The sequence below is a fragment of the Osmerus mordax genome, chromosome 18 (genome assembly GCF_038355195.1).
Source record: "Osmerus mordax isolate fOsmMor3 chromosome 18, fOsmMor3.pri, whole genome shotgun sequence".
In the NCBI taxonomy this organism is placed as follows: domain Eukaryota; kingdom Metazoa; phylum Chordata; class Actinopteri; order Osmeriformes; family Osmeridae; genus Osmerus; species Osmerus mordax.
Window position 1 is genome coordinate 10,879,985 of NC_090067.1, and position 24,735 is coordinate 10,904,719.

A 24,735-nucleotide genomic window follows, 5' to 3' on the forward strand; every position below is an offset into this window, starting at 1 on the left:
CTGCTGTTGAGGCTTAAGCATCAGCTGTAAGAGGGTGAACAGTCCATGTCGAGGTAATGAACTTATGCCATCTGTGACTCATAAGCTATGACAAAAATGTAAATAACTTGTCATCAACAATCATCCCCTTTCGCGTCACTGATGAAGTTAGGGACACAACATACTTTTCCCTCAGACATATACCAGGTGCACAAGGTCATGTGATTCCTGTGTTTCCTCTTTTCTCCTGTAATCCCGAGGATTGTAGAACTGAATGTTTGTCTGGGATTACAGTAATGGACTGAAACGTGTTTACCGGTCTGCTGATCAAAGTCCTGTTCTTTTCCTTGACTGAACCCATGAAGCAAAACTCATACACCCAGCAGTTATAATCTAACTACTATTAATAGGTAGAAGAAGGATAACCAAAGTCTTGTTGGCGCTGGGAATGCGAGGGGAAAACATTCCTCGTTGATGACATGCCACCTGAAACTACACCTGTGTTTTTCCTGTTGAAATATGAGACAATTCACCCAATTAAGCTGATTCTCTTGAAAGACCTATAATTACTTGCGCTTCAAAAGATCCTCTTTCTGCCGATGAGAGTTAAGTCCTTACGGCAGATGTTCTCTTGTGGGTAACACACACGAGTGCAGTTGTGTATGTGGGCACACATACATTCACACACACACATCCATGCAAACTCACACACTGCCCCCAACACAGTTTGAGCGAATAACAAACACCAGCAGTACACAACAGGCAGCTATATAAGCAAATAAATAGATACGTAAGCCAACAAATGCTAAAAGACTAAATGTAAACAAATAAGATACGCACACATGTATATGAACTGACTAACACTCTCTCTTAGACGACTGTGTGTGTGTGTGCTTTTCAGTGTCTAGTTATGATTCTCGGCAGTTGAGGAGAGAGCTGACACAGCATTGTCCTGTGCAAACTATCCTCACCCCACCTCTGCCCCATCCCGTGAGTTTAAAACAATCCCGACCCCCACCTACCACTGTCTGCCCCCTCAATCCGGTCCTGACAACAGATTCTAGTATTCAGTACCTGCAGCTCTGCTTTGTTTCCTAAAATGTAAAAAACACATTTGATATTTTTCCTTAATATTATTCGTGCTCCTGTTTCCTTCGAGTTTCATAGATAATGATGTCGCTGTTATAACACAACAGATAACTAATTCGTTTTGAAAGATTTTATTGTGCAAGTGAACAAAATCATGGTTTGCATTTACACACATTACAAGAGACAGAGAGATAATAAACATTGCACAGAAAAAAAGTTAAAGTATATAATTTACACATCTTATAAATAAAAAGTCTGAATATGAAGTAGTTCTTCGTCTCTAAAAACAAACTTTTTGACTGTTTTTTTTTGGGGTGGGGGGGAACAGTTGGTTAAGTGATGAAGATAAATTGTTTGAGGTTCATGGTCATTTGTTATATTTGAGTAACCTTATCACCTACAGCAGCTCCCTCTGGTCCATCATTGGGACCAAAAAGCTTGAGGAATAACCATGACACACTTCTTGACCGATGCACCTCCCATCCACTCACAACATTATTAGCACCTTGCCCAAACCCTCTGTCATTTAAATTATCATCCACCTTGAATGGGCAGTCTAAACAGAAACCTAGTGGAACGTATTTAAACAGGCAGTAAGTCCAACTTATGTATCTTGCTTTGGCCAAATTCCACTCTATTCCTCCGCATGACTTGGAGCCACTGGCCTGCTTCTGCCTGTCTTTCTTTCTCTCTCTCAGTCCATTGATCCAGACTGTCTCTCATTGGCTTATACTACAAGGAAACAACTGTCTGGCTTCAATCATGGGAAAAAACACCAATAGGCTTATACAACACATAGGCAAACAGTTATATTCTGTACCTAAAACACTGTAAGGTCTGGCTGAGTAATTGAATTATGTTTGGAACTGAGAAATTTCACCAGGAAACACCTATGATATATCTATGGTAGAACATTTACTTTAGGTTAAAACAGTCACGACTAATCTAAAATATATGTGCTATACCTTCCAACTCTACTGTTTAATAGTTCATAAAGAATGAAGGAGTCCTGATAAAGCCATCACAGCCATGTGCCATCTGTGCCTGGTCTTTCCAAAGTCACACAGAGTTTGTGACTTAGTGAAACCAAGACATATGCCTCGTTGTGATATCAATTAAAAACAAAGACACATTTGCAAGAAACTGAGTTGGCACAAAACCAGGGGCATGTACTCTAAACCCAGGAAGGCTGACTGTCAGCCTTCCTGGCATCGCCTCGCTGACCCATGATGCAATTCACCCAGGTGCACCATTCCTTTGATCGCCCTCTTCTCCTCTCGCTCCGATTGAACTTCTTTAAAGATTCTGTACTTGTAGCTTACGTGCAAGGCCAGCCCCTGCCTCTCTATAGCCCTCCATACAGTCCTGGACATTGCTTGTTCATCCAGACACATCGCTCTTTTCTCTCATGTGTATATCTTTCCTCTGAGGAGATGATGGGGCCCAGACTAGGGGAGATTACAATAAGGACCACAGGAAATTGTGACATAGTTATTGCAGAGGAACCGTCCAGAGTGAAACTCTATGGAGAAGAGGTTGTTGATGTTGTAGGAAGGGGCTGGCATCTCATAGCCTGGGAATCACTAATTAACATTTTTTTTTACATTTTAGTCAGAGGATGCTGACATGCATTAAGACAGCAGTCGTCTGTGGAAACTGACATTCTGTTGTTTTGTAAGATTTGCAAATGACTGTGGAGGACTCTATCAAGAAGCACCTAACTAGTGACAGAAACGATAGTAGATGCTAATACACTGTCTGCACTAATTAATACTTCTTTGGATTTGCAGAGCCTCGGAGTATACAGTAGAGGTTCACAACAAGACGATTGTATGTGTTTTATCTTGTATTTGTCTGTCTTTTGCTATGTTTTGTATTGTGCTATGGACCGTTTTTTGTGTGTCCGGAATACAGAAATAATAATAATAATAAAATATACAATACAGTTAGCATTAGCAACACTAGTGAAGCATTAGCTCTTGGTGAGTTAGGGTTCAGTTACAACTGTTGTCCGACTAGCATGAAATATGACCATGAATCAGCGCCGAACAGACTTTAGCTCCCCTCTTCCTGTAGTAAGAGGTACCCATTTGATTTGTGTGTTTACTTTCGACAGGCAGCATGATTCAACGCAACTGGTCATGAAAGATAGGGGGGATGTATGCGAAAGGCAATAGGCTTTCTTTAAAGCCATAAGATAAGAGAAAATACAGCAGCAACAAAAATAGCATGTAATTGTAGCACAGTGTACACAGAACTTAATAGATTAAGACTATCATAAACAAGCTATCTAGAAGCCCGAGACAGTAAACCGTTATTATTTATTATAAGGCATTTGATACCTGTCTGAGTGGTGTTTTGTCAAACCACAAAAAATATAACAGTAGATTAAAGTATTTTACACGTATATATTATGGGAAAATGTATATATGTTTGACCAAATGATAACCTACATCATATTTTAAAATCAAATAAATGTGTTCTGGTTGTTGATTTTTGGTGTATAGTTTTAAGGAATGTGATCATTGCAGATTATTATTTGAACGATAATTGCCTACGTGGTACAGTACAGCAGAATAACATTGAGTGTCATTCTCTGCGTTACCTCACAGTGGAATTGACATCAACTCTATGTTGTTTTGCTATTGAGACAGAGAAGGACATCCAGTGATCTAAAGGGACAGTTGACCTAACCCATAATAACGCCTTTCCCCAGGCCCATCTTGACATACTCCTATATCTTGGAATGTGTGTGCACTCTGAACCTACCAGGACAGGACAGGACCCCCATCGACCAGGGTGAAAAATAATGTAATGTAATGTAAGAGTGAAAGAATACACTTTGTCATGAACGTGAGGGCAGAGTGAGTGTTATTTTGAGATAAATCTAGTTATTTTGTCAAAAGTGAGGTGACGTGAGGAGAACTGGTTCTCCAGCCTTTACGAACAGGAGGAAAGCAATGACAAACTGTGGGGAGAGGATTGTGTGAACTGTGGTCTTTGGAGAAATAAGTCCTGAGTCCTGCTTATTGCAGTGTCTTGACACTGTGAGGCTGAAAGCCTTTTTTGGTGGGCCTGACAAAGTTATTTTGCGCCATGAACCTCGAAATGGCCAAAAAAATTTGAGGAATAATTCTTCCCCAAGGGAAGGATTTGTTTGGGCCTTCCCCCCCTCCCCCCCTCAGGACACTGTGAAGGTTAAGGGGGGAGAAATGAGAGATGGACTGGGGGTTGTTGGGTGGTGGCCCCTGGGTGGGGGTTAGAGCAGTTATCTCTCGCATCTGGTGGGAATCTCTACTTGCGTCGGCCATGATGATGGTGACTTTGCATGTCCTCCAAAGTGACACGGCCCCACACCCCAATCACGAACGCCTCAATCTCACACTCGTTTTCCCCGCGGGCAATACGGAAGAAGCCTCGCTCACCCCAGTTCTTGCCCCAGGAGTTGGCAGCAATCTGGAAAAACAGTTATTCACTATATTAGTCAAATATTATTCCAGTAGGTATGTTCTGACAGGATGCATGTATCCATATTCATACAGGACCAGGAGCTCTCACCCAATACTTCTTTGTTGTTCCATCATATGTTCTCTCCTCTCCCCAACTGCAAGTATAACCAGAAGGAATCATTAATGGATGAATGTTTACAGATTTTTAAATTTTATTCTGATTGAATAAGTTAAGTATTTTAGCAGAGAGTGCACAGTTACACATACGCAGACAGACAGAAACACACAGAAACACACATTTTCAAGGATGACTTGATCTGTGACAGAGTTAAACCCAGTTGTCAACCTTGTACACGAAGGATGTATTGCACATGAAACGGATGCCTTTGAATCTTAACTACAGAGACATGCGTTTCCACATGCACACAGTTGGTTGTGTTGGGAACAGTTCTAAGTGGAGACGCAGATCCTGAAGGTTGTGAAAGCCTTGGACAACACATCGGTCATCTCTAACAGCATCCTGAAAACAGACTTATTTATGGCCTGGGCTGAAAAACACCAGAATAACAAGAATAGTACACACAGTACCCAAACTACATGGAGAACCCACACACTACACTACACACACAACTTCTGAATTCACATCACTCCATTCCTCAGCATACGGAATTTCCCCTGTGCCTCTTCCCCCTCACAGGAAACAGGAAGGAGAGGGACGGGCAGAGAGGAAGTGGACACGCCTTCCTCCTGTCATCTTGCGGACAACAACAGCAAGAGCACTAAAGGTCAGGTGCCCCCCCTCCCCCCCCCCCTCCCTCATCCAGCAACACAACCCGCAAAATCTCTCTCCTCTTTCATCTCTTTCCCTCCATCCACAACCAGCAAGTCCTCAGCATGAGGCACTGCCCCGGGCCCGACTCCCATCATGCCTTGGACCTAGCTACCAGACGACCCATCCCTGTCGCTCAGTGTTCCAACGTCGCCCAAACCAAACGTTCCCAATGTCCGGTCCCCCCCCCCCCCCCAGGACCCCCGCCCCCCCTTCTACATTCCCATCCTGTTTGTCAGCCTCAGGACTCTGCAGTCCACAAGGGCCAATCGTATTATCTTTCCAAAGAGGAAAGGAATGCTGAGAAAAGTTCTGTAGTTCTAGTGAAAACTCAATAGGCTGCCACAAAAAAACTGGCAACGATGCCAGCCTTCAATCAGCAGGTCCCTTTATTAGTCATATGTCTCTCAGAGGAGGGTCAGTGTCCAGATCACTCAGAATAAACAAATATAAACAGCTGGACAATCATCAGAAGCTGAAATAGACCTAAGGGCAATTGTGTGGGTTTCGGGGAGATTTCCACTGTGTATGCGTGTCTGTCTGCCTCACACAGAACCAGACCACTGTGGACCTTCATCCCTATCCCCGATTCACCCCAGTACAAATAACAGACATACCACCGCCCCTCCCCCTCCCGCCATCACCCACCTACACTGGACTCCACCCAACGACCCCACCCGTGACCTCCTCCCCGGGGCTTGATCCCCCCGGTCTACCCGCTACAGTGGTGGATCAGTGGGCCAGACAATGGTCTTTCCACCACACTGGACCTCAATGCCCCCTCCACAAACTTTCCCAGGGACCGGGCTTTGCGGAACGCACCACAACGGGATTTTGTCTGTCTAAACACCCACGCCACAGCGTGCAGGGAAGGGGAAGGAGGGCTGGGTTGGGATTGCGGGGTTTGGGGTTGGGTTGGGTGGGGTGGGGGGGGTTGGGTGGGGAGTTTACACCCCGCAAGCCCTCCATCACCACTCGCTCATCCCCAAATCAGGGTCTGCCACCCCCCCCCCCCTTCACTACAGACTCACTGGTCATCTTTCCCGTCAGACCCAGAGCAGCGAAAGAACCGCCACGTCAGCGGAGAGCGGTGCGGGTTCACGGGAGACACGCAGCCGTTCTGACAGCCGCTAAGCGACCCGTCACCGTCGCCACTGAAGCGTGTCGGGCCGACCAGACAGTGTTGTCGTGCCAACGCGGGCCGGGCCCTGCAGAAAGGGGGCACGGCCAGACCCACGCCTGCTGTCTACTGACCTACTCAACACCAAGCACCCACAGACACCAGCACAGCTAGCAGTACTGATGTCACGTAGCTGAGCTGGGACTTGGGGCCTGACCAATTAGACCCAATGAACCCAAAGAGCCTCGAGCCCTGTGAGAGGCTGTGCTGTTACCACAGCTTCTCTCTGACTTTTAACAGCCTTCTTATTTCCTCACATACACAAAGAAACTCAACCAACGTTTAAGTCACACCTTTGCTGTGAGACAAACCACACACATTCCTAAAGCTGCCGAATAAAAAACACACAGGACCACTCACACCCAATAAAAGTTCAAATGACTAAAGCTCACGAAGACCCAAACATTGACGGCACAAGCAGACAGGAAGAGGATCCCCCATGCATGCTCTGTTTCTCTTGATCAATGGCCGATCAGATAAGGGAAGAGAAACAGCCTCCATGACGGCTCTCAGCTTCACTGTCTAGAGCCCCTTTTATTCCAGCGACAGCATTGTTTGAGCCAAACAGAAAAGCCCCTGGCTACAGCTTTCAGCATAGCAAAACACAGACACGTATACACGCACAGAAACACACATACGTTTCACACGCACCTAACGGACCAACGAGGTGTTAATTTAGTCCAGCTGGAAAGTGAGACATGGGACCCCAGCATTGCCAAAAACAGAGACACTTGGAAACAGATGGGTCACACACATGCAACCGAAACGGACAGGTGGAAAGGGTGTTCGTAGCTGCATGCTTGTACATCTGTTTTAGGTGGGAGAGAACGAGAAAGCCAGGTTTGGGGTGTGGGGGAGAGAACAGGGTGAAGCCCTGTGTTTTCAGTGAAGCCAAGGTGTTTTTCCAAACTCAGAGTGATAGACAAACTGGGAAAGGAATGATGCTGGTCACACACACACACACACACACACACACACACACACAACCAACATCTTCGAACTAGTCATGGCAGAGGTTCTCACAGAGAACAGACCATTCTAAAGTGTCCACAGAACAGGATGGTCTTACCCTGTGATCCTGACTGAGTGAGTCCCGTGTTTACGATAGTGAGGAGGCTTGGTGAAGCTCACATCTGAATGTTTGTAGATTCCACTCTTGTAGACATAGAAATCCTCATGAACTTCCATGATGGCTGCAGGGGACACAAACAAACAGACACAGGAATGAAGGTATGGACAGTATTTACACACACAGGAGATACTGTTTCTGAGCCAGACGTACTGTAATTCAATGGATACACCTACAGCTTCCCAGGGGATTATGGAGAGGTTAAACACAACGGCAGGACAGATGGCATCATGGTATACATCAGAACACATGATGCTACTTAGAAGCACTCCCAGCAAAATGAAACCCAGAGATACGAACCATTCAGGTGGAGCTCATATTCGCTCTGACCGGAACTTAAAAATACCATCCTGTCCTCATGAGCTAAAAGTTCACAGCGTCAGAATGAAGCCAATTCATCTAAATGCATATTTCCTAATTTCATCAAAGGCCCCATTTCCACCCCCCCCCCCCACACACACACAACCCCCACCCCCCCACACACACACAACCCCCACCCCCCGCTGACTGCTCCACACCCAGACATCAGAGCAGAAGCAGGAACGAGGGAGGACTGCAGGGCTGCTGAACTTCCATTGTGCTGCCGAGATGTAAACTCCCCATGACTTTCACTGACCTTACAGAGAAACTCCCAGAGTTCCCTGAAGGACTGTACCGCCACTAGTCCAGGCTCATGCTGGTTATTGTGTAACCCTGCCAACAAGACTTTTCCTTCCAAAAACAGATATTACACAATGCTTCTAAAGGCACACTGGCGTACACTCACGCACAAGCTCCTGTTGAGCAGAGCTATCGAAATAAATTGACTTTAGGTCAAAGTTTCTCTCCTGCCGTTTGAAACAATTAAACAAAAGGCTGGCATGAGTTCATAGCGCGTACATGTATGCACACACACACACACACACACACACACACACACACACACACACACACACACACACACACACACACAACCCCCAGGCCGCTCTCCATGCTAGGTTATGATTCACTCGATGGAGATCAGCCAATAAGGACTCTGTGAAGAAAAAGAAAATAGGAAAAAAGCTTCTTGGCCAGGTGACAGGTCAGGGTTGAGAGGAGGGACAGTGAGGATGACAAGGTCAGCCTCATGGTCCCGTAGAGGGCAGACTCCCCACTGTACTTAGAGCTTCACATGTCATCCCTGGGCGACGTAAAGCACACGTTTGGGACTGTTTCACTCTGCAGATCGTAAGGTGTTTTCACGTGTCATTTTGTTTTTTTAAGGACTGTGATTTTCTTGATAACAGATCAGGTGACTGATATGTTGGGCCAGGCGCTCCTTGTAGGTCACCCATGGGGACACAGTTCTCATGGAAACACACACACATACACATGCCCACACAACCACCCCCTCTTTCACACACACACACACACACACACACACACACACACACTCAAAGTCTAAAGACGTATTTACCTTGCACGGGACCATTATCCATAATCTCCTTCATGATCTCTTTCTCCTGTGAAGAAAGGTGAGATGGGTATGAGCATGATGAATACAAGACTGAACAGTAGTTACGTTTAAAACAAACCCTTCTCTCTGTAGACGTGATAATATGACACAACACAGTCCTGTGGCCACCACCTTTAACGCATGGCTAATCGACTTCAGTTGATCTCTGAGAGAGATTGGAAAACACACTGTAAAGGTTTCCAACATTAGGCATCATTTAGGATGATTTATGATGCGAGGGGATGAACCACGTGGACTCGATATTAAACATGTAAGTGCTTGTGGATCCAGACACTGCTTCAAGCCACTGGAAACAGTTAAAGTAATGCCTATAATGGACTCTGGAGCCTATTTACTGTTGCTACTTAGACTATCTTCCTGGTGTATAAGGGCACTCAGCTTAGAACTTCTGGCACACTCAACTGCTGAGAGGGAAATAAAGGCGTCGTAGTGATGTAACCGTTCAAGAGACTACAGTCTTCAGTCTACAGTCTGCACTGAATAGTGTGATTATTAGTTTTCGACTTATTCAAGGTTAAAACTTCATTTGGTTGAAACACAAACTGATAGCTTATAGCTTAATTGGATGTTTGGTGAACTTCAGAACGAGGAAGTGCTCTTTGTGTATTTTGTTTTTCAATTCCTCCCGCCATTATAACGTGCACTAAGAGACACGTGAGGTAGATTACAGGCATACTGTGGGGAACGGGTCCAAGGCTTAAGCTCTCTACCCGTGTTTGTGAAAAATGTAGGAGTCTGTTTTGCAAGCGGGTGTTAAGACGCTGTCAGAGTCCTTGGGTGCACGAGTGTGTGTGTCTGTGTGTGCGTGTGTGTGTGTGTGTGTGTGTGTGCGTGTTTGTCTGCACAGTACGTACGTTTGATGAGAGCCTGTAGGGGGGTGTTGACTGGTAGATGTCGTTTTGGTAGTTCTGGGTGTTGGGGCAGCGAGCTGAGGCCTGCCTCTTTCCTCGGCCCACAGAGTGACTCTGCATCATGCAGCGGCCCACCTCTGCTGGGGACTGCTGGGGGGGCTGGAATGGATAACAGTCCTCCGTCACCACACTGAGGGCCAGATACAAAGAGAAAGAGAAGGTGATAGACAGGGAGAGAGAGACAGAGAGAGAGAGAGAGAGAGAGACAGAGAGAGAGGTGGGATGAGAGAGAGATTGTCAACATTTCCAGCAGCACATTTCCTGACACATCCTGTGTCACCATTTTTAACGTTCCCAGTAACTAAAGCAGCCTGTGGTGTCACAGTGAAACATGTCCTACCCTCTGCGTCTCAGGAACCACCAAGCCCCATCGACACGCCCCCCAGCGCAGCCCCCTTGGTTGCGCGTGTCACAGGAGATGATGTTCTGGGGTGACAGCTGGGGGGTCATGTGACCCATGGAGTGGATGGCAATACGGTCGGACGCCACGGCTATGACAGAGAGAGAGACAGAGAGAGAGAGAGAGAGAGAGAGAGAGAGAGAGAGAGAGAGAAACAAACTAGTTAGGGTTGAAGCATTTGCATGTAATTCATAGAAAATATAGGTGTGAGAGCATGTGCAAAATAGGTGTGAGTTAGAGTGCATGTGTGTTTGTGTGTGTGTGTGTGTGCATGTGTGTGTGTATGTGTGTGCATGTGTGTATATGTGTGTGTGTGTGTGTGGAGGAAGGTGCTGATCGTTCCCTTTCCTCCAGCTCTCCAGACCCACCAGCGGTGGAGAAGGCCCAGGATGCAGCACAGTTGCCCTGGTCCAGAGGCTCGTGAATCTTCCCTGGCCACTTCTCCGCTGCGTTAAAGTGGTGGGGCAGGGAGTCCTTCTGGGGGTCCATGTTCATCTGAAGAAGGGACAGATTAAAAGAGGGAAAAGACAGTGGGAATTGAGTACGGTGTTGTTTGAAATTCTTTGCTTGTTTCCCTGTACCTGTGATTTAGTCTTTATTTGAAAAGAGATCAAAATTGATTTGATTGAATTGATTTGAAAAGAGATAAAAATGTATTACAACTTTTTATTTACAATTAAAATAATGTATAATTTCAGCTACAAGTCAAAGTGAGTCAGCTGTCAAACCAAGAATAGAGTGTAAATTGTAAACGTTTGACAGGAAAAGCTTAATGTTTGCACACAATAAAAAACTAACTTGAGAGCTGAATATCCACTGTGTACAGGCTTACTGTATGCCCTTTCCTAATGATCCGAAACATTACATAAGCCTGTTAAGTTATTCCGCTAGAGAGGGTTTTTTGTACAGTCGATTAGGACCATCTATCCCAATGTCAGTCTCCCCTGAATTTGAATGGACTGGAGCTTTGATCCAACTGGACTCCTTGATAAAACTGAATTGCTCAGTGGTCTTCACTGTACATGGCAGAGGGTGCTGGAATCAGACTGGCCAAATGTGGATCTGGGTCTTGAAGCAACATCTCTCTGATGATCCCCTGCAAATACCTGTGATTCTCTACGTGTCTTTACTGTACGCGTGGATATTCAATCATAAGTGGACACTTCTAAATGCCTTACATATTGACTTGACGGTCTAGGAAGATCTGGTATACTTAAGCTGTCATCAATGATCTAAGGACCACACATACCTAACCTCCTAGATACGTAAAGTGTGTAGAGTGAGTCAGGTTTCTGTATGACCACCTCCTCCCTCTCTTACGAATATTTCAGCTGCATCAGCCGCATTCCAGGAGTTAATATCTTAGCTATCTTTACAGTAGACAGCTAGTTGATATGAAACAGAGGAATGTGCTTGTTGACCCAGAGAGACGTGGACTGTGGAAGGCGCAGAGTCCATAGCAGAACGTTTACCGCGCCGACATTTGACCCAGTCTGGAGGTGAAGAACTGAGAGTGTGGAGCAGAGACAACGTGTCGGCCAATCAAGAGATTTGATTCGCTCTGCAAGGTCTGTGCGTGTTTGTGTGCCAGGGTGTGCGCATTCAGGACTTCTGGCTTGAGAAGTTAGCCTATTCATTAAGAAAACATTATAGAGTGTGTACTGTGTGTGTCGGCGAAGCCCTGAAGACAAGAGAGATTTATGAATGAGCTCTATCGCTCAGATCTGGCTCCTGGTACAGGTACGGACATGCCCCGTGATTGAGGGGAGAGCGTTGGAGAAGTAGGGGCGCAGGGAAGGAGTTGGGAATGTTGTTGGAAAAATGGGAGGAAGCACGTTTTTTTGGGGGGGAGGGGGGGGGGTTTGAGGTTCAAAGAACACAAGGTTTGAGAGAAAAAGAGGGCGATCACAGGTTGGGCTATTCCAAGCGAAGATGTATTTCTTCCCTGGCTCTCGTTCTCTTGTTCTCTCGGTTTCTCTCTCTCCCTCTCTCCTTCTCTCTCTCTGCTCTCTGCTCTCTGTCTCTCCACCAACCTTCTTTAATATTCCAAACCTCTCCTGCTGCTTTGATTCGCTCTTGCGTAATCTGTCTGGCTAGAATGTAAACACGGTTAAAGACAGAGCAGAGCTGAGGCTCTTGCCTGGGATTAGTCAGAGAGACAGACTGAAACACAGACAAACCACCATGAAACACTTAGCCAATCATCTTCAAAAAGGTATGTTACTCAACCTGTGGAACAAAGCGAGTCTGAGACTACAATAAACATAACTGATGTGCCTTTATAAAAAGTGAGAGACCAACACACAGCCTCAACAATCCAACACATCCCGCTTAGCAGCCCCTCCGGAGACCCCAGACCACTGGCACTCCACCCCAGCTCAGAGGCTCTCTCACCTGCATCTCATTCATGTTCATGATGGTCCTGGAAGGTCTCTGGGTGCCCAGGCGGTAGCGTATGCCCTCATCCAGAGTCATGCCATAGAACTGGCTGTAGTTAGCTGCCTGCCACCTGGAGAGGAGAGGAGTTTTTCATATGATATCAGAGTGTGTAAAAACATATTTATGAATGGGTCGAAGTGCAAGGGAGAGTGTCAGAACAAATGTATAGATGTGTGTGTGTGTGTGTGTGTGAGTGAGACTTTACCCATAGTTTCCTCTGTTGACAGCCTGGATCATGTCATTCTCCATCAGACAGGCGTGCTGGTCACACTCCCAGCGCCCTGTGGTGCCACACGTGCTGCAGGAGGCAGAGAGGGAGAGAGGGATGAGAGGGATGAGAGGGATGAGAGGGATGAGAGGGAGAGAGGGATGAGAAAGAGAGGGATGAGAGGGAGAGAGGGATGAGAGGGATGAGAGGGATGAGAGGGAGAGAGGGCGATTATTGTCAGAACACTGCTTAGGATTCATGCTAAACAGGACTCTAAGTAATGTCATTGCAATGTGAATTGGTTGGTTCATCACAAAATGCCACATCTCCATATTGACGTTATATCAACGGAAGGCATTAGTAAAACATCAAGGGAATGTTCTAAGTAAAAGCTAATATGAGACAACACAGTGGAAAACCCCTGGACAAAATCTGGGGGATGAGAGCACTTAGTAACGACAGAAGGAAGAGAAAGAGCAGAGGAGAGAGAGGGAGAGAGAGACAGAAAGAGAGAGAGAGAGAGAGAGAGAGAGAGAGAGAGAGAGAGAGAGAGAGAGAGAGAGAGAGAGAGAGAGAGAGAGAGAGCAAATGGGAGGAACAAGGGGTTGCCTTTTAAGGCTACAGAACATTGAATACTATCCATTTTTAGTCTGGGGAACCAGGACGAGGAGGGAGTAGGAAACTATCTGATAAATGCAATAAGTGAGGAGGACATTTAAACATGACGGCATTAACGTGTTTGGTCTGGGGGACAGAAAAAACAATTTCTGTCTGTTTATGATGACTCACTCAAAAGCATTAGGAGAATCAGCTGGACACACAGATAGGGTTTTTACTGTAGTGGTGTTTGTGACTTACAGTTAGACTTCAGATAACCCATTCTCACAACAAACTGAGTAGTACTGTAGTGAAGTATTGTATTTATGGTAGCTCGATGTGGCTACAATCTCAATTTTGATAAAGCATCTGTGTAACTGAATTTGAACACTTCAAGGTCGCTCATAACAACACAACAATGCAATAATAATCCTGTGAGATACACACTATCCACTGAGGGTGTCACTGTGACACTGGCATTCCTCTCAGTCCAAACCCGTGACAGATTGTGGGACCTGTGGATAATCAGATGGCATGCTCTCCTCCTGCTCACACAGGGTTTCTTCAGCAGAGAACCCAACATTAAAACAACAGATCCCTCTCAGAGTATGTGAGTGTGCAGAGTGTGTCAACTGTAATGTATGTACATCTGTGAAACCCTGTTTTATAGGGTTTCACATCTGTGAAAATCTGTTTTATAGGGTTATGCTTGGTCCCTGTCATGGCCCATGATCAGCAAAACAAACAGAGTGGTGGGCAAATTCTTGTTTAGTCATGCTAGGGCGCGCACACACACACACACATGCACCCCCCCCCCACACACACACACACACACGAAACACAGGGGAAACAGAAAGTGATCTCTGGCCTGCCTTTCCCAGTCCTGAAGCCTCCTCGTGCCAAACACACATCAGTTCACACAGAATGCTGGGAGACACTCTGAAACACTCTGAAACACTCTGAAACACTATGAAACACTCTGAAACACTCCCATGTGAACAGAGGGCAGAGCTGTGGAGACAGTGAAATATTAGGGTCGTGATGACAGCCGGGGGGGGGGGGGGGGGGGTCATAACCAGCAGGTGCCAACTCACACCTTTCGTCTTGCAGAGAGGTGGTCAGAGAGACAGACAGACAGACAGACAGGGGTGCAGACAGGCAGGAAAGCAGACAGACAGGCAGACAGGCAGGCAGACTGACAGGTAAACAGGCAGACATGCAGGCAGAAAGACTGCCAGTCGAGCAAGTGGAAGCAGTGCACCTCTTGGTAGTTCCCAGGAACCTGCAGTTCCTGACTGCAGTACTGAGTACACACACAATACACCAAGCTAAATGATATTGTTGCTAGTGGCTGTGATGTTCTGCTGTGTTGTTATTGTATAACGTATATGTTACGTCTACGTTTGGAGGACATCAAGAGTCGTCAGCCAAAACATGTGGGAGGAAGAGATAAAGAGAGCTGGCCTGTGGAGGGTCGAGGGGGAGGTGAGAGAGGGAGAGGTAGGAAAGGTGGGGGGGGTCGGAACGGAAGAGATGTCCTCCGCCCAAATGTCTTGGCTGAGAGAGAGAGAGAGAGAGAGAGAGAGAGAGAGAGAGAGAGAGAGAGAGAGAGAGAGAGAGAGAGAGAGAGAGAGAGAGAGAGAGAGAGAGAGAGAGAGAGAGAGAGAAAGAGAGAGCGAGAGATAGAGAGAGACAGGGAGAAAGAGAGAGAGAGAGAGGTAGAGGGAGTGAGGGCGTGCAGAAGTGTCTAGACTGTTTGTGTGCATATGACAGGTGAAAGAACGTGATGTGTAGATGTGTGTGAGTTGGGGGCGTTTAGTGTGTTTGTGTGTGTGTGCATGCACAGTTTCCCTGTGGAAAAGAATATTTTTAGGTGCATGTGTGTGAGTCAGCCTCAGGGGCAACAGTTGAAAAGAGAGTTTGCACTTCAATGCTGGATCATGCTGTACTCGAGCAAAAAGGGAACTATTTTTACCAGAATACAGTGTTTGTTCAATCCCCGGGCCCCTACCAATCTCTCTGAAAGCAGAAAGGGAAACAGAAGATGAAGAGAGAGCAGGAACACACATCAAAGTTAGACAAACCGTCTATAAGTTCCTATCTTAGCTCCTATCAGAGGCCTTGGCCCGGCCTTATTGAGTCCTCTTGATGAGAAGCAGCGCTCTGGATGACAGCTACTGCAGGTATGCACCCAGAGGCTAATATGGCTGGGGTTAGGATCAGTGGTGTTAGCCTGTGTGGAGCTTCACATGCCAGGTAAGACAGACACTAAGTGTGTGGCAGGACTCTGAAAATAAATATGATACTGATACATGAATGAGTGTGGTCAGCAAATAGAACCTTGCCTCCATATCCAGTAGGCTTTGCACGCACACACACGCACACACACACACACACACACACACACACAGGACACAGACAAGGACAGGCAGGCAAGGACACACGCATACACACACTAAACCACACAAACACACGCTCCCTTGAGGAACAGCACATGACAGGGATATGAGAAACTTCTCTAACAGACAGGTGAGGAATTCAACTTCCTATCACTCCCTGACTACTGTAACTCTCTCTTTCCCTCTCCCTCTCTCCCTCTCTCCCTCTCTCCCTCTCTCCCTCTCTCCCTCTCTCCCTCTCCCCTCTCCCTCTCCCTCTCCCTCTCTCTCTCTCTCTCTCTCTCTCTCTCTCTCTCTCTCTCTCTCTCTCTCTCTCTCTCTCTCTCTCTCTCTCCCTCTCCCCCTCTCTCTCTCTCTCCCTCCCTCTCCCTCTCCCTCTCCCTCTCTCTGTCTCTCTCTCTCCCTCCCTCTCCCTCTCCCTCTCTCTGTCTCTCTCTCTCTCTCCCTCCCTCTCCCTCTCCCTCTCTCTGTCTCTCTCTCTCCCTCCCTCTCCCTCTCTCTGTCTCTCCCTCTCTCTCTCTCCCTCCCCCCCAAGCTTCTCCTACAGTGTTCCTCACATTTCCAGAGTTATTTGACCTTTCCTGATCCAAATCACACATGCATACTTTATACGTTGTTGTCGAATTATACATGATAAAATGCCTACTCCTACTGTATTAACGAGGGCCAATCTGATTACTGATCAAGATCAATTATTCCCAGATTCAGGTTTTCCAGCTAGTCAAACTGTAGGTTTACCTATCCTATTTTGAACTGATGATTCATTGGGTATTGTATCATCTGTGAGTGATCCTGTATTGTGAAAGAGCTTTCTTGGGTGTAGATTCCTCTCTTGGAATGTGACAGCATTCCAAGAGAGGAATTTCTTCCCCAATTGTGTTTAGTTTTACAGCACTACCCAGTGAGAAGTTTAGATATCCTGCGGAGAAGTCGGCATATACACCTCAAGCTGAAGACCAACACAAACAGTTGAACAAGAGTGAGGGAGGCTAAAAATGATCAACGGGGCACGTAGAGTAATGGCATTAGGAGTCTGTGCTGATATCCCAAAAAGAGAGACTGTCAAATCATGCTCAGACTATCTTACTGAACAACAGTTATTCTATGCAGTCACAGGCTCGGTCACCACCACAGGATCAGCCTCTGTAGCCCGTAACACAACATTTACTGTACCTTCTCAAGCCTACACGGGTGCTGAAACTATACGTGAATCCCCACTCTATAAATTTGATGGTGCTAACATTGTACTTTGCATTAACTTAGCTTAGCCTACCTTACATTAGTCTAGACTGGACAGTAGCCTATCTTAGATAGCCTGGCCCAGTCTAGCCAACTCAGTCTGCCCTGGTTGTTACCTGCTCCCACTCATTACAGTGGCACGTATCTTTAAAGGATCAACAGCTGGAGGGAGGAGTGAAGGAGAGATGTGGGAGAAGGAGGTGGACACTGGGGGGGTCTGAGGAATGTGATGTCCAGCCCCTCTGGGTACTCCTCACAGCCCTGAACCTGGGGACAGGACTGGACTGGACGGGTTGTGGTGGTGGGGGAGGGGGAGGTTGGGGGGGGGGTTGTACACAAGACACCCTCTTGAACTAAAGACCTCCACACGAGGAGAGGGTGTCGGTCCACACAAAAAGGTTATGCTATCACTGCAAATGAGGGGTGTAATATTTGGAGGGGGGGCAGGAGAGAGAGAGAGAGATGGAGAGAGAGATGGAGAGAGAGTTGGAGGGAAAACAGAGAGGATGATAGGGTGAGAGGATGAGAGGATGAGAGGGTGAGAGGATGAGAGGATGAGAGGGTGAGAGGGTGAGAGGGTGAGAGGATGAGAGGATGAGAGAGTGAGAGGATGAGAGGATGAGAGGGTGAGAGAGTGAGAGGGTGAGAGGATGAGAGGATGAGAGGGTGAGAGGGTGAGAGAGTGAGAGAGTGAGAGGGTGAGAGGGTGAGAGGGTGAGAGGGTGGGATCCAGAGGGGACAGACACGAGGGCATGAGAGGCACGTACCATAAGTTGCAGTTGTCTCTGTATGTTTGTCCCGAGCGGAATTTGTGTCCGTTTCTTTCGCAGGTGCCTGGATCGAAACAAAGAAAGGAAACTTGTTATGAGTTTATAACGAGACAATCCCAGCCAAAGGAGGACTTTGATCGTGTTTTGATGGAAGAAGGTAGTTTGATCCCAAACGAGCACACAGTAGACACACACACATACAAACACACTTTCACACACACACAGGGTTAACAACGTCCCCTTGATTTGAAGCTCGCGCGGTGTGTGTGTGTGCGGTCTGAGGAGCTCTGAACTCCAGTAATCCACAGTAGGAATGTCGGCTTGTCCACCCCTCCAGGGTCCCAGGGCTCCCAGGCCCTCGTCATGCCCTGACCAGCTTAACTGCCATCTCCACCAGACTGCAGTAATGCACCACACACCTCACACTCCTTACTGGGTAGAGACAAAGCTGCTCTCTCCCCTGGGCTAGCTTTCATCCACACAGCAAACACAAAAAGTAAGAATCTGAGTGAAGTAATTACTTGTACCCTTTGACACAACATATCCAGCAATGATTCTATGTCTCCATTCACACAGGGGTGTTGAACAGGAATTTACAAATCCAGGAGAACATTTTTTAACTGCCCTCGGGTAAGAGTTAGAAGTCTGTCGGTGACTGTGAGATTTATGATAGCAGCTCTCAATTATCTGTCCTCCCTCAACAGCTGTGTCACAGACAGCTCAATCATCACTGTCTGGAACACGGAGCTCTCAGAAACCTGCCGTTTCAGAAAGAAAATTATTATGATTAATTATTATTCATTATTATGGTTGGGGGAACTGTTTTGATATGAAGGATCCAGTGTGTGTTTGTGTGTGCGAGAGAGGCGAGAGAGAGAAGAGAAGGGGAGGGGTGTTACTCTTATTAAATTAGATTTAGTCGCGAAAGTGCGTGCGTGCATGTTGTTGTGTGTGTGTGTGTGTGTGTGTGTGTGTGCGTGTGTGTGTCCCTCCTTGGCACAGCGGCCTGTCGTCCAGAGAGCAAATACCTTTCCCTGCTTCAGTCGCCTATCTCTCCCTCCCTCCGCATAGCACACATTCCTGCTCTCGACCTCCATTCATCCCTTCATCCTGCCCCCCCCCCCCGTCCTCTGTCTTGGTTAATAAGAAGCTAACTGTTCCCCGGACTGTTCCCAGGTAGGGCACGGGCACATTTGACACCTCCACTGTCACGAGTAAAGAACAGGATTGTTGTGGAGGGTAGAGGTTCTGCTTACACTGAAGAAAGGTGCTAAAAACGTTTGATGTTCCCTCCACAAGTCTCCCTTCGGCTGCATTCGAGCGAGACCAAAACTAGAGGTGCTTTGTGTCCTTTCGAGAAGCATCTTTGTGGTTCTCTGTGGTCTGGTGGGGAGCTCTGAAGCATGCAGTCCTGTCAGGCTCTAGCAACTGTCCTGTCAGTGGGACTTTGTTCCTCCGGTTACATGGAATACTTCCGACTGGGGTGAGCATTTCTACCTTAATCCTCTGTGACGGGCCCACACACATACGAGCAACACCTGCGTGCACACACTCATGCATGCACACACACACACTGACCGACAATCACACACATACGCACACATGTACACATGCACACACACAGAAACAAACACAAAATCACACATACACACACGCTGACCAACAATCACATTTAGTCATTTTTTATTACTAGCCCGACTCCATAACCGCTCAGCCACCTGACTCCCCAATAACACACAAACGCACACGCGTACACATGCACACACACACACAGAAACAAACACAAACTCGCACACACACACACAAACACACTTACCAATAAAAGGGGGATTGATGCCCAGACAGTGTCCCCAGAAGTCGGGGCAGCAATCGGAGACGGTGCGGTTGCAGAACAGGTCGCAGTAACAGATGGTGTCCAGGTACGGCACGGTACACAGGTCATCCCTGCCGGGACAACAGCCCCCGCGGCGCTGGCAGTACAACCCAGACGGATCCCGGATGCCTCCCACGTGCAGCGGACTGTTCAGCTGCCTCTTGGTCCTCCTGGCCATGCCCCTCGCCGCCATGCCCTCCTCCACCACTAGGAGGAGCACCACTGCCACAGTCACCAGCACAAGCTGCTTCATGGCCCTTTCAGGAGAAACAAAGAAGAACGTGTCAGGACCAATGACTGTAAGGTCAGGACAGATTGGAGTTGAATGAGCTACAATCCACTACAAGAAACAGGTGCTGCGAGCTAGCAGGTTCCACTGTATTGTAACTGGTGAATAAAAAAAATAAAAAAAACACATCAAAAGCTACAGATGAAAGACACCAATTCTTTGTCAAAATATGCTCATGTGAATGAGTTGCTTTACAGCTAGTGTGAGAGTACAGGGAGGAAGAAGAAGGTGAAGGGGGAGGGGGGGGGGGGGTACAGCTGAGCAGTGTGGAAGAATGCCCTCTTGGCAACCACCGTGACAACAGCCTCTGTGTTAGACTAAACTGAAGTGGCAGCAGGCCCACGTGATCCAACACCAGATTCTCTGGTTTCTCTCTTGAAGGCTCGACCTCGGCGTACAGTATGAAGAAGACCAAAGTCTTTGAAGTCGAGGGCAAGGATGGTAGTTGGTCATGCAAGTAACTTTCTTACATTTACTTGAATGAACTTTTTGTGTTATGACTGCTTGTTCTCTTATCATATTGAGGTATGACAACAACTGCATGTTGATGTTTCAAGGGAAACTAACATTAGTGAAATATGTGCAAACAATACCAATTCTTCCTTTTAAAATGAACAGGTAGATTGTTAGACTGGACTGAGTGTAAAGCCTTCTAGCCTGACTGCATTTATGGACGATCCTGGCTCAGTTGTTTTAAAGTAAGATGAATTGTTTGAGTGTGTATGAGTGGAGTGAGCCTTTGTACAGCACCGTGAATGATGATGCAGCCAAACTAAAATAGCCCCTCCATGCAGTATGTCACTGTTTAACTATAGCTGGAAACAGACTCATGAGACTGGGTGTGACACGACCATAACTGCATCAAAATCCCAACGTTATCGTCGTCACGGAAACCGACCAACTTCCTGCTGTCAGTGGTAATCTGTCACACTTGAAGACACAGACACAGATCCCTGGCGGTTCAGTTCTGCTCCGCGCTCGCCAGACTGGGCCGTACGAACGGGCGTGTGAGCTAGCGTGTGTTTGCACACGTGTACAGAGCTGTTTATTGTAAACAGAGAAAACAGGAGGTGGGGTGAGTGTGGGGGGGCTTGCAGTTACACAGTCACACGCTGACACAACTGCTGCACATTCTGCTCTTGCCTAACGGTGGGTGTGTCTAGAGCTCAGGGAGAGACTCGTTAACGGTCGGGAGCTCAAGAGACGACACTGAGAGGATTTCTGCATGCTCATCACCCCGGAGGTTGATATCACATATAACTGTGTGTGTGTGTGTGTGTGTGTGTGGTGCATCTGTGATCAGCTCCACTCTGGTCAAGCTCAGTGGTGTTTTACTCTCAGGGGACAAAGCTCCACTCGCCATACGTAACTGTGCATGTGTGTACTGTAAGCGTTTGTGGATGAGTGTGTGTTTGTGTGTTTTCATTAAATGCCTGCTGTGCTCAGGTTACTGGAGGGTAGAGTCTAAAATAGTCTTGACAAAGTAAGGGGCTGGCCAGACCTTGTTGAAATAGCATCATTAATTATCCAATCAGGATTCAGGACACAATAGACCTTCCACCAATAAAGGGGAGCTCCAGAAAAGGCCTTTGCCTTGCATTTTTCTGCATGACTGTTCCTTTAGCACACGCAGGCACGCGCACACACATACACACATGCGCACACATGCACACACATGCACGTGCACACACACAGGCACAGGCATGGGCTCTTTTATGTCCGAGGTAAAGTATTTTGTAGAGGCTTACTTTGTGACTGGGAACACCAGGACCATAACACACACTCACACACACACACACACACACACACTCACACACTCACACACACACTCACACACTCACACACACTCACACACACACACTCACACACACTCACACACACACACACTCACACACTCACACTCACACACACACACACACTCACACACTCACACACACACACTCCACACACACACTCACACAATCACACACACACTCACCAGGAGCCGAGTGATATGATGAGGTTCTTTACATCCGTATGTCCACCCTCTACTGCAGTAACCATATTGTTTTAGCACTCTGAGACCAGTGTTATTGTTTTGAAATATTTTTCTTTATATAGTCTAACACATATTTATGTTAATAGGTTATAAGGTCCTTCTTACAAGGACCTTATAACCTATTAACTAACATTTATTAAAAGCAAGTGGGTCTAAAATGATAGCCAGGGTTTCAACACTGAGGCTGACAGGGTGCTGCTCTAACCAGAAGGAGCTCCCAATGTCTCCTCCTCCTGCACGGCCCAGTCTGACGGACAGGTGCACCATGGGAAACCCATGGGAAAACCAGCTGCACATACTCTTTCTACTCACACACACACACACACGGGGTGTACACACACACACTTTTGAAATGAGCATTGCACAGTCATCAGGCACTGTGAAAGTTCAGAATCCTAATCCTCCAGCTGTTCCAGCCGCTGCAGATCAATGACTGTCTCTGGAGAAGCCTGTCTCTGGAGAAGCCTGACTCTCTGGAGAAGCCTGACTGGAGAAGCCTGACTCTGGAGAAGCCTGACTCTGGAGAAGCCTGACTCTCTGGAGAAGCCTGACTCTCTGGAGAAGCCTGACTCTGGAGAAGCCTGACTCTCTGGAGAAGCCTGACTCTGGAGAAGCCTGACTCTCTGGAGAAGCCTGACTCTGGAGAAGCCTGACTCTCTGGAGAAGCCTGACTCTGGAGAAGCCTGACTCTCTGGAGAAGCCTGACTCAGGCGGGCAGAGCAGGGTACAGCAGGCACTGGCTGCACGTCACAAAGACTGAGCGTGTGTGGGGAAGGAACACACACTCCCACACGTCCACACACCAGAGGAAAACCCGCATAATGACCCACTCTTACACTCCTGTTTCAAACACACACTCACACACAAGGAGAAAGAGTGGAACTTTGAATGTGATTAGTCAAGCCTTGTCTCAGTATTAGCCTGAAGCCTTTTACTCGAAAGTTCTAGAAAGTTCCAAGAGAGTATCAGTCAGTCAGTGTCAGAATCAGTGCTGTTTTCCATAACAACCACTACAGCATGGCTTCACTGGATAAAACAAACGTTTATAAATACAACTCTACTGACTAATGTACAGCTGTTCACTGCAGTGCCTCACTTCAACAGGTGAATGCATTTCCCTCGCAGCTAAGACAGTGAACTTAATAACCTCTCCACGATACACATTAAGGACATTCAAAATGAACTCTGCCCTTTGTCCCGTAGCTGTGTGTAATAAATTGAGTTCATACAGACTAAAAGAGTATTGTGTGTGTCGTAGGGATGGTTTTGTGTGATGTTTTGTCTGGCCCACCCACACCCCAAAGGTAAACTTTCCTAACAATGGTCATACTCATCTGAACATGAATATGCATTTGTAATGCACATCTGACTATGACATGACGAAAATAACATTTCTAAATATCCACGGAACTACAATAATTTCACATAAATACTGCATTGTATTTGTTCTGTTTTTAGTCGGTTGCCAGAAGTATTATTTGTAATCCCCTCGATAACTTTGTGACGCACAACACCTGCCTCTAATCTGGAATGAAGAGAGGAGCAGAGGGGGTCTGGGTAGAAAATGACAAGCTTACCTTGTGTACTTTAGATAATATCTCCCTCTGTTGCTGCTGTAATCCAAAAGAAGGGGTCCCGTAGGATGTCTGGAGGAATACAGGTAGCCTTCTCCTCTTGCTCAGTAAATCAGGTAGGGAGGGATTGGAGAAAGTTGGTTTTCTTTCTCTCTCTCTCTCACTCTCTCTCTCAAACTCACAGGGTCTGCAGCGCTCAGCCTTCACTATATACAGGCAGGCAGCAATGACAAACCACTCCTCCACACCCCCTCTCACTCTCTCTCTCTCTGCCCTATCCCCTGCCTCTGTGCCTCACTAATCTAATCCTCTCTCTCTTTCTCTCTCTCTCTCTCTCTCCCTCCCTCTCCCTCTCTCTCCCTCTCTCTCTCTCTCTCTCTCTCTCTACCCCTTAGTTCTTGTAGTTAGTCACTCTTGGGTGTGCCCTCAACCTGTACCTCTCCAATCAGATGTAAAGTAAATAAAAGTGCGATTGACTTCCTTTTCTGACTCTTCACCTCTCTCACTTTCCTCCTTACTGCTTCACTGTGTCTGTTGTCCTGTTCACAAAAGACTACACTTTCCCTCCTTGTTTTGTCCCTGTGGTGTTAACTTCTGTTGTCATCCAAGGTTCTGTTTGGCTGCATGACCTCCTGCTCGCCATCTACTGGGTCAACCTCAGAACTTCCCCTCAGGGTATTTACATTTTACATTTAGTCATTTAGCAGACACTCTTATCCAGAGTGACTTACAGTAAGTAGGGGATATTCCCCCCGAGACAAGTAGGGTGAAGTGCTTTGCCCAAGGACACAACATCATGCACGACCAGGAATCGAACCGGCAACCTTCTGAGTAGTAGCCCGATT

The 24,735-nt window shown here is 47.0% G+C and overlaps 1 protein-coding gene across 1 annotated transcript; it reads right to left on the reverse strand.

Annotated features, from left to right (window-relative positions):
- Positions 1-1,384: 1,384 nt before the first annotated feature.
- Positions 1,385-24,057, reverse strand: tinagl1 (tubulointerstitial nephritis antigen-like 1). The gene is made up of 12 exons (XM_067256053.1): positions 23,894-24,057; positions 19,933-20,246; positions 18,114-18,180; positions 13,109-13,201; positions 12,859-12,973; positions 10,833-10,959; positions 10,405-10,555; positions 10,008-10,194; positions 9,094-9,139; positions 7,596-7,719; positions 4,627-4,672; positions 1,385-4,524 (listed from the first exon to the last, which is right to left on the reverse strand). Exons 2-12 carry the CDS (start codon positions 20,240-20,242, stop codon positions 4,363-4,365), a joined length of 1,428 nt encoding a protein of 475 aa, XP_067112154.1. The 5' UTR covers positions 20,243-20,246; positions 23,894-24,057; the 3' UTR covers positions 1,385-4,362.
- Between the last annotated feature and the right edge of the window lie 678 nt (positions 24,058-24,735).

Excerpts from the sequence above, each read along its gene's own strand:
- tinagl1 (XM_067256053.1), bottom strand. The coding sequence starts at position 20,242 with ATGAAGCAGCTTGTGCTGGTGACTGTGGCAGTGGTGCTCCTCCTAGTG. Across the intron at positions 18,181-19,932 it reads CATCAATCCCCCTTTTATTG|GCACCTGCGAAAGAAACGGA; the intron begins GTAAGTGTGTTT and ends GTTTCGATCCAG. Across the intron at positions 10,960-12,858 it reads TGAACATGAATGAGATGCAG|ATGAACATGGACCCCCAGAA; the intron begins GTGAGAGAGCCT and ends TCCCTTCTTCAG.